The following is a 17365-nucleotide window of genomic DNA, read 5'->3' as shown; positions in this document are numbered from 1 at the left end:
ATTGCAATGTATAGTCAAAGTCATAACTTTTACCTATTGTACAGCTTTCAGATCCTGCAAGGTAATGCTCAAGAATGCAACACGATGCATTAAGAGCCATGGGTAAACTTTTGAGCAAGATGATGGTGATGTTTAAATTTTTGTTTTGTTGCAGGACTAAATTAATTAATGAATTTTTAATGAAAATTTACATCCAGTTCCATCATTAACGGACTTCTTGAGCATCACTATATGTTTGCAGGATTTGTAATAGTTGTGTATGAGTCCCTCAGTTGTCACCAGTGCGAAAAGATGGATCTCACAATCATAGTCACTGCTAGTAAGGAGTCAAATATGCAGAAGATGCTGGAAAAGCAAAGAATGTGCAGGAGCTGGAGGATTTTTCCTCATGAACAACCATTACAAAAAAAACTAAAAACAAAAAACAAAAACACAGTTGTGGATCATTCAGGTAAAGACACAATAATAAAATCAAGTAATTTGTCTTGTATTTTGTGTTTGTATTTTGTCTTGTGGACTAGGCTATTAAACATCTGTTATGTGAAAAAGCTTTTTCAGTGCAGTACTAAATAGAAACAATGTTTTTATGATCCTTCTTATTAATTAATAAATAAAAATTACATTTTGGAGATTCTGAAAGGTGTATGTAAACTTATGACTAAAGTGTAAATTATAAAATTATAAGACACCAAAATGTTGCTATGGATGAAGGAAACTGCTCTATTATTGAGAATTTGGGTACCACTGGTTTTGAGGCCAGCGGCGGAACAGAAAATTATTCCACCCGGCCCTCTTCCGGGGAAGGGAGTAGTGAGGTCAACGTCTCCTTGAGAGCAGTTCCATCCATCTCCGGGTTGCCCGTGCCGGGGCCACTTATCTCTGGCTTTGCCACCCTTCTTGGCTGGGGCCTGGACGGGCGGGGCGGCCTGCCTGCGACTGGCTCCACGGTGCCGTTTAGGTGGAGGCTGCTGCTGCGGCGCAGGAGCAAGGGAAGAACCAGGAGGATGCCCCCGGTGATGAGCAGACTGATCATGACCACCCTCGTGCAGGTCTTTCGGTGCTGTGGCCTGATGGACCTGCAGCAACGCCATGGCGTGCATGGCAGAGGCAGCTTCCCCACAGGCCTTGTAAGCCTTGTTGAATAGGTCCAACAAGAACCTACAGGCCTGGGAAGGAAGACACGGTTCTCCGCATCAAGTGGAGTTAGGGCACAGCAGCATTGCAGAGGCCCGCTCCACTGGCCGGATACTCATGTATCCCTTAGCTGCCCCGCCATCAAGGGTGGTGAGGAAGGAGGAGCAACCGAGACGATTTCTGGCAGTAAAAGGTGCCGTCCACGTCCCCGTGAGCTCCTCGTGCACTTCTGGGAAGAAAGACACTGGGGTGGGTTGCTGAGAACCAGCGTGCACCACCCCGAGATACCATTCATAAAGCCTTGAAGGCTCGGGACACGGTGAAGGGTTCCCCTCGAGCCCGATCCTGTTGGTGGCCCGGGAAAGCATGGCGATCATCTCCGGGTCCAACTTGGGCACCGCTGGCACACCCGGAGGAGGCAGCGGCTCCGAGCCATTGTCTTTGGAGATGTCTGACCCACCCTCCGATGCAGCGATCGACATCTGGTCGTCGCGGGGAGCACCAAAGGAAACGACTGGTACACATCTCGAGGATGGTCCAGCACGTTCGGTTGGTAACTCAAATGGCTGCGGAGCGTCAGAGGGATGAGGGTTCCTAGGAAGCGCGCTCACAGTGATCCTCAGGTCTCCCGTGTTACTGCCGAAGGCAGATGCACGGGGACTCCGCCCCTTTGCAGGAACGAGAGTCTCAACCACAGCTCCGAGATGGCTGAAGTGCAATTGCAGCAGCTGCTCGTTATATAATCCTGCTGCGAGGCCGCACTGCTGATGCAAATGATTGCATGTCAGTGTGTATTGGCTTGTTTAGTTTCACTCGAAGTAGACTGACCTCTCTAGCAAGATTCCTATTGGTCAGTCATGATCTACGTAGAAGTGACTGACCGATAGGGAACTGTATTTGTGTAATTTAAGTTGAAGTACCAAAGTATCTGTTAGTTTTCTACTATTGGAACAAAATGTCATATTGTGCAAAATGATTTGTTGAGCATTTATAACCCATTCTTTCTCTGAAGCTTTCTCCAGTTAATTATTTCATCATCCTTGTTAGACAGTTAATGTTAACTTGACATATTAAAATCAGCAGCATTAGCATTAGTAACATCAAATGTAGTACAGAGGCTCTCAACCTTTTTGATCTGAAGACCCCCTATTGTCCAACACCATATATATCCAAAGGTCCCCAAATAGGATAAGATATTTTCTCTGACATTTATGTTAATAATGACAAATCTGCTTGTTTTCAAACTTTTCTATTAACAAAACTGTGTGAATTAACCACATTTTTTGATTCCAGAATTCCATGACATTTCAAGAACTGTATGCTGAATAAAACTAAAAGTTACTTACGTGGACAAAAAAAGAAAAAAGAAATGTGCTTTCAGTTAACTTCTTGATTATAATCTAGTGGGCCCCGGCTCCCTGGTTGAAAACGACACTAAACATTTAACTTGTATATGGAAACTTCAGATGCAAAGACCTATAAAATTGTCTGCCCTATTTCTTTTAAATTAGCATTTTTGTCAGGCTCCTATGTTTAGGTTCAGTAATTTCACTTTATGACAAGTGAATGACATCTTCTGGTCCCCATTAGGAAAACAGCTTATAATTCATAAGGAATTGTTTTTTGAAAATGTAAAAAAGTTTTCTCTGGTTTAGGGGTACGGTTAGATTAGGGTTAGGGGACAGAATTTACAGTATAAAAGTATAAAAAATAATTATATCTATGGAATGTCTTCATAAAACAAGAAAACCCATTGTGTGTGTGTGTGTGTGTAGACCCACAATTGTCTAAAATGTCCCACACAAAGGCCTCTCCTATTGACCTTCTTGGGATGAACCTTTTCTAAGATGAACTTGGGAGCCATTTATCAAACATATTCTTCTCGCTCTTCCAAACTTTTCTTTTGTAGAAATACAGTGAGCTGTTAAACCTTGAATATCAAGGTCACAGGACACTGCCAAACACTCATTGGAATAGAGTGCCGATTTATGGGACGTGAAAGGAGTCAGGCAAACGCCAGCTGCTGCAACTATCGCTGAGCCATGACTGGGTCAACAGAGGTTGCGATGGCGGTATGACAAGTATGACGTACGTAACGGTTTGGTTTCGGTTACAGCCACCGTGCAACATCATGTCACTCTGCCGTGCCAAGTTGAAATAAGAACAAGCAGATACGTCTGCGCAGTGGCAGCATCGCTGTTTCAATTACAGTGGGTTTGAATCACTGTCACTTGCATAATCTGCTTAATTAATAGCACATCTGTTGCCAGGCATTCAGACATCTCAAATAAAACATCGTTTGTATCCAAACTGTGTCATGCATTTGTGATATGCGAATGCAAGCTTTCGGAAATGGATCCGATAGTTCCCTTCAGTCTCAAATGCAGACAAGTGTCCCCCCTTCCCCCCTTTCTTATAACAACTTTTTGCGATTCCGATTTCACTTTAATGTGGACTTTTGCAGAGCTGTGTCACAAATTGTAACCAGCTGTTAGATTTCCTCAGGTAAGTGTGAGTAAACACTGTACTGACTTCAAATGGATTGTGAGCTGGGAGCCAAGGATGAACAGTATGAGCAACCAAGAAAGAGATGGCAAGAAGTGTCAGCAAAACACTAAGACGTTTTAGCTATAATTAAAAACAGTATCCATGCTTGAATCATTAGAAACTATCATTAATCTAATTCAAATTCATTAAAAATAATGAAAAAAAAAAATACAAAATGACACAATAGAGCAAAATATAACTGTTTCACAAGTTCGTTTGCCCATTTAATCTTTAAGCTATTAAGGTTAAACGTATTTGGCTTGCTGCTTAGATATACCCCCCAGTGGGACTACTAATGCTTGGAAGATGAGTCTGGTAGCAAGATGACTAAATTATGTTGGTGGGGTTGGGGAGGTAGAGGGATGCCAAAACAGCTGATGCCAGAGCGAGGTGAGAGGCAGCTTATATGCTCTGGCAGTTAACTCAAAGATTAGATGGGTTTATTACTCCCAAAAATACGTTTAGGTTTAAAAACAAATGACTGGTTAGCAATGTTCCCACTAAGCTGCATAAATACAACAGCCCTCCACTTTTGATGTTGCTCCAATGCAGGCTGTGTTTGAGAAACGTTAGAAATCGTTCTGCATGTCCATTGATTTTCTTTATGGAAATTAATCTGTGAGAAAACTAGACAAAATGCAGCGCTGCTTAATTCACGAGATAAGGACAGTAAAGAGGGATCATGACTTATTTTTCTTTTGATCTTGACAAAACAGGTTCTTGAGTTTCTAATTAGTTCTCTTGCAAAAACAAGAAAGCAACAGTAATGCATGGCCTCTAGATAACTTACCAGTGGTAAATAATTATGCTGGCACAGTTTGCCTGAAGATATGTTATATACAGTTGAGTCCGTAAATTTGCATACCCCTTGCAGTATATTTAGAAATAAAGAAATAAAATATCAAGAAATGTGGCTGGTTAGAACTGAATGCAAAAAGTGGACAGTTTTTAATATTACACAAAGCATGTCTAGGCTAGTTACTAGGTCATTTTCTGGGTCTTGTCTTGGGCAAACGCTACCCTAAATTGGATACGTGTAACATGAGCTGAGTGTGTGCAGTGGGTCACGTACCATACTGCAGATCTCAAGGAGGTGTTGCAAGCAGTAGATCCCACAAACACTAACCCATTCACCTTGCTGTCATCATGTCCTTCAGTCTTCACAATCTATTATTAAAAAAGAAGTAAGCTTATGAGGATGATACACTTCATCTGACAAGCTACCTAACACGGCATGTTTTCCACAATGTTAGCAGCAATGCAAACCTCTGAGGATTTCATAGCCAGCACAAGTCTTTACTTGTTACTGTCTATCTTTTACAGGTTTGGTTCCTTTTTAGTGAGAATGCAAGCCTCCACGTAAAATAAAAACTGAGAATGTGCATCTTTTAGAAAATCCCAGGTTGATCTGTATTAAAAAGACTGTAATGAAACTGTACTCATTCTCCCTCTGTATTGAATAAATTTGGATTCTCATAGTGTTTTTCATGATACTGCCAACTGCCATCATCCTTTTAGGCCCTTTTTCTTAATTTTGTAACAAGAGTAGTAATAGACAAATTCGCTAATATAAAATTAGCAGGCTTTTTAAGTGTAAAAGATTATCATGTTATCAGTTATGCAGCTGCTGTACATCACTAAGTTACGACAAAATCCAAACCACAGTAAAAAACAGTAGATTGCGCTGGGTATTACCTCGGGTAGGCTAATTAAACGATACAGGTCAAACTATTTACCGTAACTTTCTTGAAAAAGTGGTCCTAGGTGATCCTATGATAGAAGAAAACATGTTGTGGCTGCCATGAGGTAAACCCGCATGTAAATAGAGAATAAACCGGCTGATCCAGCTCGACTGCACTGATTCCACTCTTTACTGCTGTTGTATCACCTATAGACAAAACCATAATTGTTAATCCTCCTTTAAAAGCTGATGTACAAAACTTACTTAACATATTTTTTTACATTATCAAAAAGTGTGCAGAAGATGTAATTAGAACTACAAATGTTTTATAGCTAACCATGTATCCACAAATATCTCAAAGAAACAACTTCCCCATACTTAGCCTTACATCTTAAATCCATCTTTACCCCGATTCACTGTCAAACAAACCCATTCAATAAAGTTCTAAAAGAAACAAGTAGTATCTTAACCTAACCTAAGAGTTTGTAACTTTATAGCATAACTTTACTTAAGCCTCTAGGTTTATGATTTTAAAAATATTTTTAAAAAACCAATTGGAGAATGAAAAATAAAGTTAATATCAAGTAAATTTAATTGGATAAGTCACTAGCTCATGCTAGTCTTATCTTATTTTAAGAATGCTTACATGTAGATTTTTTACAGGACAACAAAGCAAAAGTAATGATTAATATGATGCAGTGTAGTACTGAAAGTGAATTCACGATTTGTTTGACCTTGCGTTGTCGATATATAGAAGCAAATAAAACAGCGTCACAATTAATAAATAAAACCACAAACTCCTCCCATAACTCGAAATAAAAGCACAACAGTAAATTAATCAACATTACCACATTTCCACGGATTCCTGCTTCGCACACTGTCCTAAAAACACTCCGAGTGTGTGTGTGTGTGTGTGTATGTGGAGGACCTGCCCTTCACAACATAAACAAACTCTCCCACTACAAACATTAAAAGAAAAACACTCTAGCTTTCTTCGAGGGGCAGATGCGACACCAATTTGTGGTAAAATATAAAGAATCTGGGTAATATCGGAGAGTTAATTCAAAACTAAGAGATGACTAGCATAGGAAACTGTTACCACGTGATAAGACACACGTAAACAATGACCGATTGGACCGATAACTATATACATCCATGTATTAAATTATTTAATAAAATAGATTTAACTACACTCTATTTTATTTATTTTTTCGCAAGTTTTTACCAACACTGTAGAGAGCATGTTTGACAAATGTGTAAAGTGTAAACAAAACTAAGGCGGAAAAAATAATCTTGTGAACAGAATTTTCATTTTAAAACGCTATCAATTAAATCAGTCAGCAACACAAATTAGTTATTTAATTAAAAAAATGCTTAAAATGCTTAAAATAGGCTATTCAAACCAAAGAATGTGATTACATTAGCCTGAGTTGTGGTGGAATTGTTCGACTTCCAGAAGTATGAAAACTATAAACTACAAAAATTACAGAATTCCCCGTAAGGCATATAGCCTATTTGTTTCTTAAAAACAAAATAAATAAAAATATGAGTACACACACACACACACACAATTACAAACGAATCTGGGAACTGAAACGTATTTATTTCGATTACAGCTGATTGTCTTAAAATATGAGGTAGGCCTACATTTGTTTTCACACTGCTGTGGGTCATGTTCTCTGTAGAACACACAGATCATCCACATCACGTAACCACAGCAATCCTGGATTTGATTGAAAATCTATAAGACAGTCACTCTCAAATTATGTCGTGTGTCTTCCCTTATGTAATGTGAAACGATTTGACCTTCATGTTCATATAAAATGTAAGGTTACATTCTTGAGATTTCCAAAGTTTAATACAAGAGGTGTACCCAGAGTTCCACATGCAGGTTGCCATAGTAACTGCAGATCATCAGAGGCCTCAGACATTGTGTTCTAGCGCAGCTTGTACTGCTGCTCTGATGTTAGTGGGAGAGACAGAGGATGATTAGCATTCAACATGTTTCATACGGTCACAACTCATCGTGATATAATCTCTCTCTCTCTCTCTCTCTCTCTCTCTCTCTCTCTCTCTCTCTCTCTCTCTCTCTCACTCTCTCTCTCTCTTCCTTCTCTGTGGGGAAGTTATAGACATCTTAAAGTGCCATAAAAGGCATTTTTCCAGGGAAAATGTTCTCATCACTTTTTACCACTTCAGATTTTTTATGTAAGTCATGCACATGTTCCAGCACTTTAAATGAGGTATAAAGATGGATGAACATTAGTGCATTTTTATAAGATATCTCTGTTTTATGTATGTTTCTAATGTGTGTGTGTGTGTGTGTTGTGTAAATGTGTGTTCACTCGTAATCACAGTAGCGTTTGGGCCAGCTGAGGCCAGGCACATGCTGTATCCACCAAATGTCAGAAAGCATTTGGGTTCCTCATTTGATGCAGAGCATTGTCCCCCAGGGGAGAGCAGCTTCCTTTTCTTCTCCTCTCCTTGCTTTATCCCTCCCTCCCTCTGTCTGCCAGCTTCACTGCGCTGTGTTTAGCTTCCTCCTGGAGAAGACACAGCTGAGTGGATGCAGGGACGTGTGGGTGGAGGGAAAGAATCATTTAGAGAATTATGCGGCTAACTGAAACTGCGCCATGTCACACCATTTTTATATTGTTTGTTAACTTTGTGTATTATCCAATACTTGAAGACTGATGCAGACCAGATGAGTAGATAAATTTGACAAATAGAATCTAACTCTTTAGACAATGTACAGTAAAATGCACAACACTCTTTTGGAGACTCAAAATGATGGAATGTCATTGTATTAGATACAATATCAAAACAAGTGGCATCTGCAAATCAAGACGTGGCATATACATCTTTAAAATTACTGTATCTAGTACCTATATATATATATATATATATATATATATATATACACACACATATACACACATGGCCCTATATACTGTATATATTATTTCATGACAAAATGCAAATGAAAATGTATATTTCACAAAAAGAAAGTTGGAAAAATTCTAAAAGCAAAATTACAACATATGTGACAACCATTCATTATTTCATTCATTCATTCATTCATTTTTTTTATTATTATTTAAAGACAGCAAAAGATTCACACAATAATTTCAGGTGTTTTTGCCCTTGTATCAGGCTCCTTGTAAACTGCTTGATTGTTTCTATTCAGCCATGATGTCTAGTCAGCCATGGGCTGCTGTGCACCTGTGAACAAGCAATACAATAAATCAGCCAACCAGCAAGCAGACAAAAAAAAAAAAAAAAAAAAACTCCTCTGACTCACCATCAGTGCTGAAAACCTTAGACAGCTGTGGCATGAGCACCCAGTGAGGGAGCACTACTGACCCGCAACTAATGAGTGTGGAAAAGGAATTTCGTTGAACTCTCTGGTTAAGTACATCAAACAGAGAATGAGACAGTAGAGCAATGTAATGTTGCTGTCCAGACAGAGCAAAAGAAAGCCATCTCTGTGTAAAGCCTATATGATTCCACAAGTCTCAAAGACGGGACCGTTTCTGGCATTTTTGGCGCTCAAATTTCCCTGTCACTGGGGGACGGGGGGATTTCCAAATTTGTCACAGTAAAGAGTAAAACAAGGAGTACTCACCAAGCCCCTTGTCCTACTCCAGAAGGGAAATTTCCAAGAAAAAATACAAATTGATTTTTTTTATTATTATAATTTTGCACTCAACTGCACTGCTTATTAAAGTTGGCAAGACAATTTGTTTCCTACAGTAATTCAAATGCATGTTACCTTATTGTGAACAATGAACAAAACAAAATATGTTTAATTTTTTAAATTTTCTTGACCTCATAATGTTTAATCAAAATTTCATAACTGGTCCTTTCAGTTAAAGGGGTGGTTGATTGCGATTTCACTTTTTTCATTTTAAATAGTGTGTAATGTTGCTGTTGGTGCATGAACAGTATCTGCAAAGTCGCTGCACTGAAAGTTCAACGTAAGCAGAGATATCCTCTTTTAAAAATCAGGAAGTTTAATGCCTACAAAAACGACTCGAATGGGACTACAAAGAGATACTTCCCGAGTTTTATACGTAACTAACCCATAATCAACCCTCCCTCCGGAATATGCAAAAAAGGGGGCATGGCCATATTTCTGCGGCTTTGTCAAAGAGGAAGAGTTATAGTGGAGAGCAGTAGCCATGCCGTCGAAAGTGTGTTATTTTCACCAAGCTGTCAGGTGTTCTGTATTCGGGCTTCCTGCGGACGCTGTAGTTCGTCAACAATGGCTATTTATGTTTGATTATGTTCCAGAAAATTACAATCGTAATTTAGCTCTCTGTGCTGCACATTTTACGGAAGACAGCTACCAGAATCTCCACGAATTCAATGCTGGATTCAACAACAAACTGTTACTAAAGCATGAAGCAGTTCCAACTTTAAAACCAGAGGCAGCAGTTGTTGGGCCACAACCTGTAATTAAGACTTAATCATTTTAAATGTATAATTTTAGACGTAATGTTTTAGTTTTTTATCAAGGATGTAAACAAATTCCAGCCCTGGCTTTAGTAGCCACTTAGTTATGCTATTTCGTGTATCTATGACAAATGCGTACAAACATTTTGGACCTGAATTTGTAATTATGTACTAATTTTGTAAATGTATTTTCCATGTATACTTTATGACGTAATTTTTCGATTTGATAAAGAACGTAAACCAATTTATAGTAGCCAGTTAGTTCCATGCTATTTTGTGTGTATAAGACTAACGTGTATAAAGTTCAAAAAATTATATGTAATCGCAACAGCAAACTTCAGCTGCTGTTATCAGATGTTTTCACGTTCTGTTGGCATTTTAACACAGTTGCCACATGTAAGTTACACCTAAAGAAAACGATACACCGAGTAAACTAAGTTTTGTGAATAGATAAACGGTTGTTCATTATATCGATAAAACAATAACTTTAAAAAACGGTATTACTCAGTCATTTATTCAGTTATATTAAATATTTAATCTGGAGAAAACCGTATCTCAAAAGCTAACAAGCAGCAGTAGCATTTTCAAGTAACAGCGTATCGAAATTATTATATAATAATAGTAGAATAGAATAATAATAATACAAAAATGTATCATTCAGAAACGTTTTGTAATTGTAAGAGCCGTGTTTGGGGAGGTTCTGCTTGACTCTCTTCATTGCCGCTTTCTGGGTCTGATTCTGGCTCAAACTGAAACAGAGTATTGACAGCATTATTTACATTTGACCGGAGCACATGCAACTTTCGCGGGCGTGAAGTTTCAGGACAACGTGCGCTACGCAGTTTAGCCAATTGCAACACACCGGCCCAACTAACCAATCTGAGCCCATTGCCTGTTTCTGAGGGAGTGGTTTCATAGAATCAGGAAGTCAACCAGTCATTCAGATGACAGAGGAGAAAGCGGCTTACAATAAAGGTGAAACTTATGAAAAATAAGGCTTAAAAAAACCCAAAAAAAACACGAAGACATGTTATATTGCACCCCATAAACACAATCACGCAAAGAAAAAAAGCAGTAAACCACCCCTTTAAAACAACAGGCTCTCAGACTGTGGTGATGCGTACAGGACTTCTCCAATCATTTAGAGTGCCACGCCCACAATCAACCACTGACACATAGAATCAAATTCCTGTCCAACATTTTTTTTTCCATAATCAGATGAACATCACAACAGAAGAAAATATCTGTGCCTCGTATTTTTATACGCAAGTACACGGTCCCTTATCATGTATATATTGTTACAAATATTTTAGAAACAGTTTTTTTAGAGAATTAGTCAAACAATTACTTTTTTAAATCTATTGCCAGCCCTGAAATTTTTACATTTAGGTTTAAATTAAGTTTTAGAGCAAAATCAAACTATTTTACGAGGTGTCAATTTTTTATAAACTTGTCCATGAAGGTCCAGCCCTAAACTTAACCATCATACGGGTGTAAGCAGATTATACAAAAAAATTAAAATAAGTGAGATTGAACAAATTCATACTAATTAGCCAAAAATTTGCCAAGATAAAAATGAAATAATATTGCCATGATAGTAAGTTGGTCCCAAGCACAAATTAATTTAGGCATGTATCAGTGGCTCACAGTGGTGTACTGAAATGAGGAGGCAAATCCCTCAGTATTTTATTGTTTCATTGTTTATATGGGGGAGACCTGGTATGGTTGTAACATAGGAAGAGTTGGAACACCACCAATCAGGAATAAGCTAGGAGTCCTTTGATCATTTCATTATTCACCCACTTTGTCACATGAAGATCCCATGGTTGTATGTAAGGCTGTAAATAGGCACATGCAGATTTAATAAATTTAAATAATTTTAGGTAAGAATGTAATTTTGTGACCAAAACTATATTTTGTTTAGTACTTGTTTAGAAAATAATATAGCTTATATTAGATTAAATTGTAGTTTCTCAAGCTAATTTTAACCTGCTAATTTTAAAGCATTATGCTAATGCAGCTATCTAAACAACGGCGGACAGGGGTGGGGTGGGTGAGTGGTAACACATCTTTAAAAAAGTATTACAACCATCCACTTACATAAAACAATTTCTTTTTAATAATCGTACAGAATGCCGTGGAAAAGAATGATAGATAGAAGTGTGCCTACAAGGGTTTTAATAAAGGAACTGATAAGGTTTCAAAGAAGGGCAGGTCAGTCAGATCAGTTGAAATGTTGAAAGCCAGTGGTAAGGATTCTGAGGCCTTAAACAACAAAAATTTTTATGATGTCTGTATGGAGGCAATTGGCACCTCTAAACCAAAGGAAGTGTGGGTAAATTGTGCCCTGCAGTCTCTGGGCCCACCAAGCCTGCAAAAACAGATTTTTCACAATTTTTACTCTGATTGAGAATATTCACACACAGACACACAATCTCACATGAGTGGAGTTGAGGTAAATCACAGAAAGAGAGACACTCTTTGTTCTTTTGGATTGTTTCAATAAACCCTTGTTTATTGTTAAATCTAAACAAAAAAAGAGAAACAAAATTCTATTTTGTATTTTTACATTAACTGTGTAATTAATGTTTAATTTATCAAAACCAAATATAAATCTTATCAATTTAGTTTGTAAGCATTTTTTTCAAAACGATAACTAAAGACAGTAATATTTTAAAAAAACATTTTATTTGTGAACTATTTGTCAGGTGTTCTTTTTAAGTCAATTTATTTTTCGGATCATCAGTCATTGCTTTTGACGTGAAATAAAGCAGTGATATCTAAGTGGCTACTTACTTTTTAATTAGTCTTCCCATTACCGGCAGTATGTTGTTCATTCAGACCGGTTCGTGAACGCGCATAAAAACAATAGACATGATTTATCGCACAAACCAATCATATCCAATCATACCGTGAGGTTCTCTTTTCTCCAATGTGACTTTCCCCCATTCATTTTGAACCCCCCCCTAAAAATCCCAGCACACGCTTTAGGGGGTCTTTTAAAAATCAATGGGATCAGAGGAGGCAAGATCACGGCCTCCCGCCGTACCTTTACCTGCGAGTGTTATTTTAGAAAAGCAAGCGATTTAAACATTTTTAGTGTCACATTTTGTATTATTTGCACTGTTTTATTTTTGTAATATGCATTATTTTCTCATCCAATTTTTCGAGGAGGCACTGCCTCCCTTATCTCCATATGTATATATATGTATGTGTGTGTGGTGTGTGGTGTGTGTGTGTAGCCTGTTGTTGTGACCAAATCACAATTTGTTTCGAGCTGTTTGCATATCCACATTATAACAGTGTCTTTGAGTGATTATGGATTGAATTTTTCATTTTCATTTCGGTGAGCAGGCTGAGATAGGCTTCTTGACACTCACAACACAAGGAGAAAGAGTGTCACCAGTCTCTTCTCATAATTGGTTGGAGGTTAAAAATAGCTTGGGCTAGCCATCATGGGGCTGATTTACAGCCTTCATTTACAAGGCACACTCTCAGGGGGTTCTTTAGCACTCTGCATGGTGTTTCCAAACACTAATTATGCATTGCCACATTTATCTTATGGTTCTCCTATACATATGTATATAACTGGGATTCACTGAAAACATAGTAGAATATATGCATACAGATCAGTGATCAAACTTCAAACACTTTTATGTCCCAGTTTTTACCATGCCTTCAAAGTTTCCTAATTTATAAATAAATTACAACTAAATTCATTTAGTTAGTTAAACAATGACAACTAAACAATGACATACTGTAAGAGAATTTTTTAAATGGCTTAAATTTGTTTGTAAGTTAAGTAGGTAATTTCTGAATGACCACTACACCTTCAGCCTTAACTAAACCTTTAGGGAATCTTTCAGCTACACTGGCAATTCATCTCAAATAATCAGACGAATATGAAAAGGATAACGGCCTGAATTTGCCCATGTTAATCTAACTACCTCGCTGTACCTTCCTTCTTGTCTTACATAAATTCTGGGCAAAAGGCCTCAGAATGATTCACACACACAGACTTTACTCAGGAGAACTGTGTCATTTGAGGGCTGACTTGGCTTGAGGAACAGTGCAGGACCGATATTCACTGGATGCAATGTGACCTGTCACAGTGGATTCAGCATCAAACAAGACAACCTCACAAAGGGGTTCAAATGCAAACATGGCCTCATATAAGATCAAGGTTCTAAGCTAATAATTGTATTTTTAATGTTTTTGAAAAAAGTATCAACAACAAGAATGCTGTCCCATTTAAATTTGATACCTAATGATTTATTTCATTATGATATTGTACTGCTTCTAGACTATCAATTGGATGAATTCAAAACTAATTTTGACCTAAACTAAAGGTCAAATAACAAAAAGAAAAGCTATGAAGAAAGAGATTTACAAAAGGAGTATGTTCATGCTTTGTCTTTAATCACTTCATAGAAAAGTAGCTTCAGATTTTATTGAACACAATATACAATATTTTTACCATACATTGTGTGAAACATTGAATATTCACCTGCAACAATGTGGGATAACCAGACGATAAAAACTCATCCCTCATGCAGATAGCACTAATTCTGTTGAATCCCTTTGATCAACCAAAAGAGACCAAAAGATCTCAAACATATAGATTAACAAAGTTTTACTGACAATTTGAATTTCAAAACTGCTAACAAGGTCAGAAAAATAGTTCACAGTAGCACAAATAATTACAGAAGATCACATTTTCGTAATTATATTGATTTCACATTGTGGTTCAGAGATTGTGATGTTGGTAACCAATTCCTCCCCTGTAAATGTGCATTTACATGCCACCTCTGACCCATTTTTAGCAATCTCCATTCAAAATGTTGTATATTTTTGAGGGCCACGTTCTGTGGAGAATCTCGTGAGATGCTGATTTATCAATGTTAAACCAAACAGTGATACATAAAGCTTCTAATATCTGATGTCTACAGTATGCATTTATGTCTTATCTACAGACTCTCCCCTTTACCAATGGGTCGCGTGTCTCATAGGCTACTGTTCTGGGCAGTTGAAAATTGTGCAATATATTCATACATAGTATATATAATATATATTTATTTATATTAAAACAAACAATATTACTAAATAAAACAGACTCAGTCCAAGAGCCCACTACACAAGAAACACCACCAATTTTCGGTAATGCAAGTGCATATAAATTAAACCATTTACAAAGAAACATTATTCCCTATGTACATTTAACAGTAATAAATACACTGTTATAAACAGTAGAGGACCGATCTGAGCGCATATAAACAAAGAGAATGGAAGGAGTTGTGAAAAGCGTGGGATGGTGATGAAGCGCCCCCACGGACGCTCATACACACAAACACAGTAATGTGTAGACATGTACATATGTGCGCACAAACATACTTTTGCATGCTACTTTGGCCATTAACTGTTTCCACGGTTGAGACTTTGAGCATAAGGTAGTTAACGTACCTTAAAGCATGAACTACACACAAACTTAAACATTAACGTTGAAAAAATGTATGAGACCACAATGCTAATGTCATTACTAAACTGGCATGTTGAAATTTGACAAGTGTTTTTTTTTTTCATTTCATATCTTGGTGTTCAACAAGATGGGGAAGGAAATCAGTTTACATAAAACATTTTTTTACCCACCTTTAAAGTGAGCCAATCGGAAGTTGTTTTGTTAAAGAAAACAAATGAGGAACAGTTCTATATCAAAGTGTGTAAAAAGCTACAAAAGCTAGTTTAGACTGTTTTTCTTTATTCTGTTTCCAAGATACGATGGCAAGGGTGGGAATGGCTGATGTAAGGAAGACAATTATGAAGAATTCAAAGCAAATTAATGAGAATTAAGTCAATATAGCTTTGGCTTCCCTGTGATTTTAGTACATTACGAGACCCCTTGTGATTCGATTTTTTCGGGGTGCTTGTATTTTGTTCTACAATCTAAGTAAATGGGGTCTTCATACTTAAGGACATTTAAAGTTTTTTTGTGCAAAAATGCATTTGCCTAAAACATTTCTTTACCCAAATGTGAATGGGATGATGTATGGTTCCAAATAAACAGTTTGTGCTCATAGTTACGGAGTCTGACACAAATGTAGATAGAATAAACAGAAAGTGCCTCTTTCATAATTTCTTAGTTTTCTGATCATTTGTCAGATGTTTGGATTATTAAGTTATATTGCCAAACAAAGGAAGACACCAAGTTCTCTCTCCAGCGTAGATATAAAACAACTCTGCATGTTCGGTCTGGTTTGCTTTACAAAATGAAAACATTTCAACGTACAGTTATACTAAAATGTGTTCAATAAATAAAAGACTAGTAAAAAGACAATAGTAAAAAGGCACACAGTCTTTAGACAAATGGTACAGAAAAGTAAACTGTTTCTCTCTTTACAAATACTTGTTCTTCAGTAGTTCGTTTTTGACCTCATCACACACCCATAGCTTTACAAAAAGTTTGTGTTGGTACAAAAAAAGAGAAATCCTCTCAGTAGTGTCTACTCCTCGCCACCTGGTAAACAACCAAAAAAAATGCTGGCCCCAATCCTTCATGTTTATCAAAGTCGCCTGTCAATCGTTCAGGTCCAAAATGTCTGCAGCATTTATTTCCTGAGAGCTCCAACAAACTGTCTCCAAACGTAAGTGCAAGGAGGGCAAGACATCCTCCTCCCAAGGGGGACTAAAAAAATCACCCCATGTGGGCTTTTTAAAAAGCATCAACTGCAAGATTTCTCCTCTTGCATGGGAAAAAATAGCTACCGCCTATCAAGAGACGCTGAGTCTTATGTGTCGACCGGTGAGGCGTCTTCGGTAACTATCTGGATCAGTGTAGTGGATTCCATTTCTTCCCCTCTGTCGTCTTCTTCCACATCCTCTTCCTCGTCTCCCTGGCTCTGTTCGTCTTTTTCCGTGCCTTCTGAGTCTTCCTCCTCTAGCGTGAGCTCGAACTGGAACTTGTCAGGGCCTGAACCCCCGCTGTTGCCGTCTTTGTCAGCCTGGTCGAAGGGCGGGGAAGGGCTTATGGGGACCATGCTCTGGTACCAGTTCCGATTATCCTCTAGGTTGTCCAGGATATCCTGGGCATCCGGATGGACCAAGTCAGCCCAGGTTTCCCATAGCGGGTGGACGATGTAGTCAATGAAACCCACCTGAAGACAGAAAAAACACATTAGATGTCGTAGGACACTATGTAGGGTATTCTAGGATATCCTCCATCAGACCGCTACATCTCAGACAGTAACTAACCTGTGATTTCTCCACAGAGGCGGTGTGTTTGTCACACATGGGACTGATCTCCATGCCACGTTCCCTCTCTCGATCGCCCTGGTGAAAGAACTCATCCATGATGCGGTCAGTCCACTGGCGGTACAGCTCTAGAGACTTGGTTGGATTGCTCAGATCGGCGCAGTGAACCATGTTCCGCAAAACCTGAAGTAACATCAAAATTTCAGGCAATTGTAATTCAATATGTGCCTCTAATTTATCTGAATCATCTTAGCTGGAGATTATGACATCATTGGATTTCCTAATGTCTGTTTGAAAATTAGT

At 38.0% G+C, this 17365-nt stretch overlaps 2 protein-coding genes across 23 annotated transcripts in view; both read right to left on the bottom strand.

The window, feature by feature from the left end:
* Positions 1–6342, bottom strand: part of sgip1a (SH3GL interacting endocytic adaptor 1a) — an 86445-nt gene extending 80103 nt beyond the window's left edge. For 16 of the 17 annotated variants that reach the window (XM_077198674.1, XM_077198678.1, XM_077198684.1 and 13 more), the window contains exons 1-3: positions 6211–6342; positions 5418–5569; positions 4754–4848 (exon numbers count right to left, since the gene is read on the bottom strand). The gene's annotated coding sequence lies outside the window, so the exon portion shown is untranslated. Of the gene's footprint in view, positions 1–4753; positions 4849–5417; positions 5570–6210 lie in introns of those variants that run through there. The other variant, XM_077198677.1, reaches the window with a different exon arrangement.
* A 9212-nt stretch (positions 6343–15554) lies between these two features.
* The window catches only part of pde4ba (phosphodiesterase 4B, cAMP-specific a), a 230077-nt gene continuing 228266 nt past the window's right edge, over positions 15555–17365 (bottom strand). For all 6 annotated transcript variants that reach the window (XM_077198706.1, XM_077198707.1, XM_077198708.1 and 3 more), the window contains 2 exons: positions 17063–17245; positions 15555–16965 (listed from right to left, as the gene is read on the bottom strand). In XM_077198706.1, coding sequence (XP_077054821.1) covers positions 16600–16965; positions 17063–17245 — 549 coding nt within the window. In that variant the 3' untranslated portion in view covers positions 15555–16599. The remainder of the gene's footprint in view (positions 16966–17062; positions 17246–17365) is intronic.

Source organism: Siphateles boraxobius, unplaced genomic scaffold (genome assembly GCF_051911475.1).
Source record: "Siphateles boraxobius isolate OS27281-9 unplaced genomic scaffold, OSU_SipBor_1 41, whole genome shotgun sequence".
Classification (NCBI taxonomy): domain Eukaryota; kingdom Metazoa; phylum Chordata; class Actinopteri; order Cypriniformes; family Leuciscidae; genus Siphateles; species Siphateles boraxobius.
The sequence above is the reverse complement of the archived record's forward strand: the minus strand, read 5'-3'. Positions and strand labels throughout refer to the sequence as shown.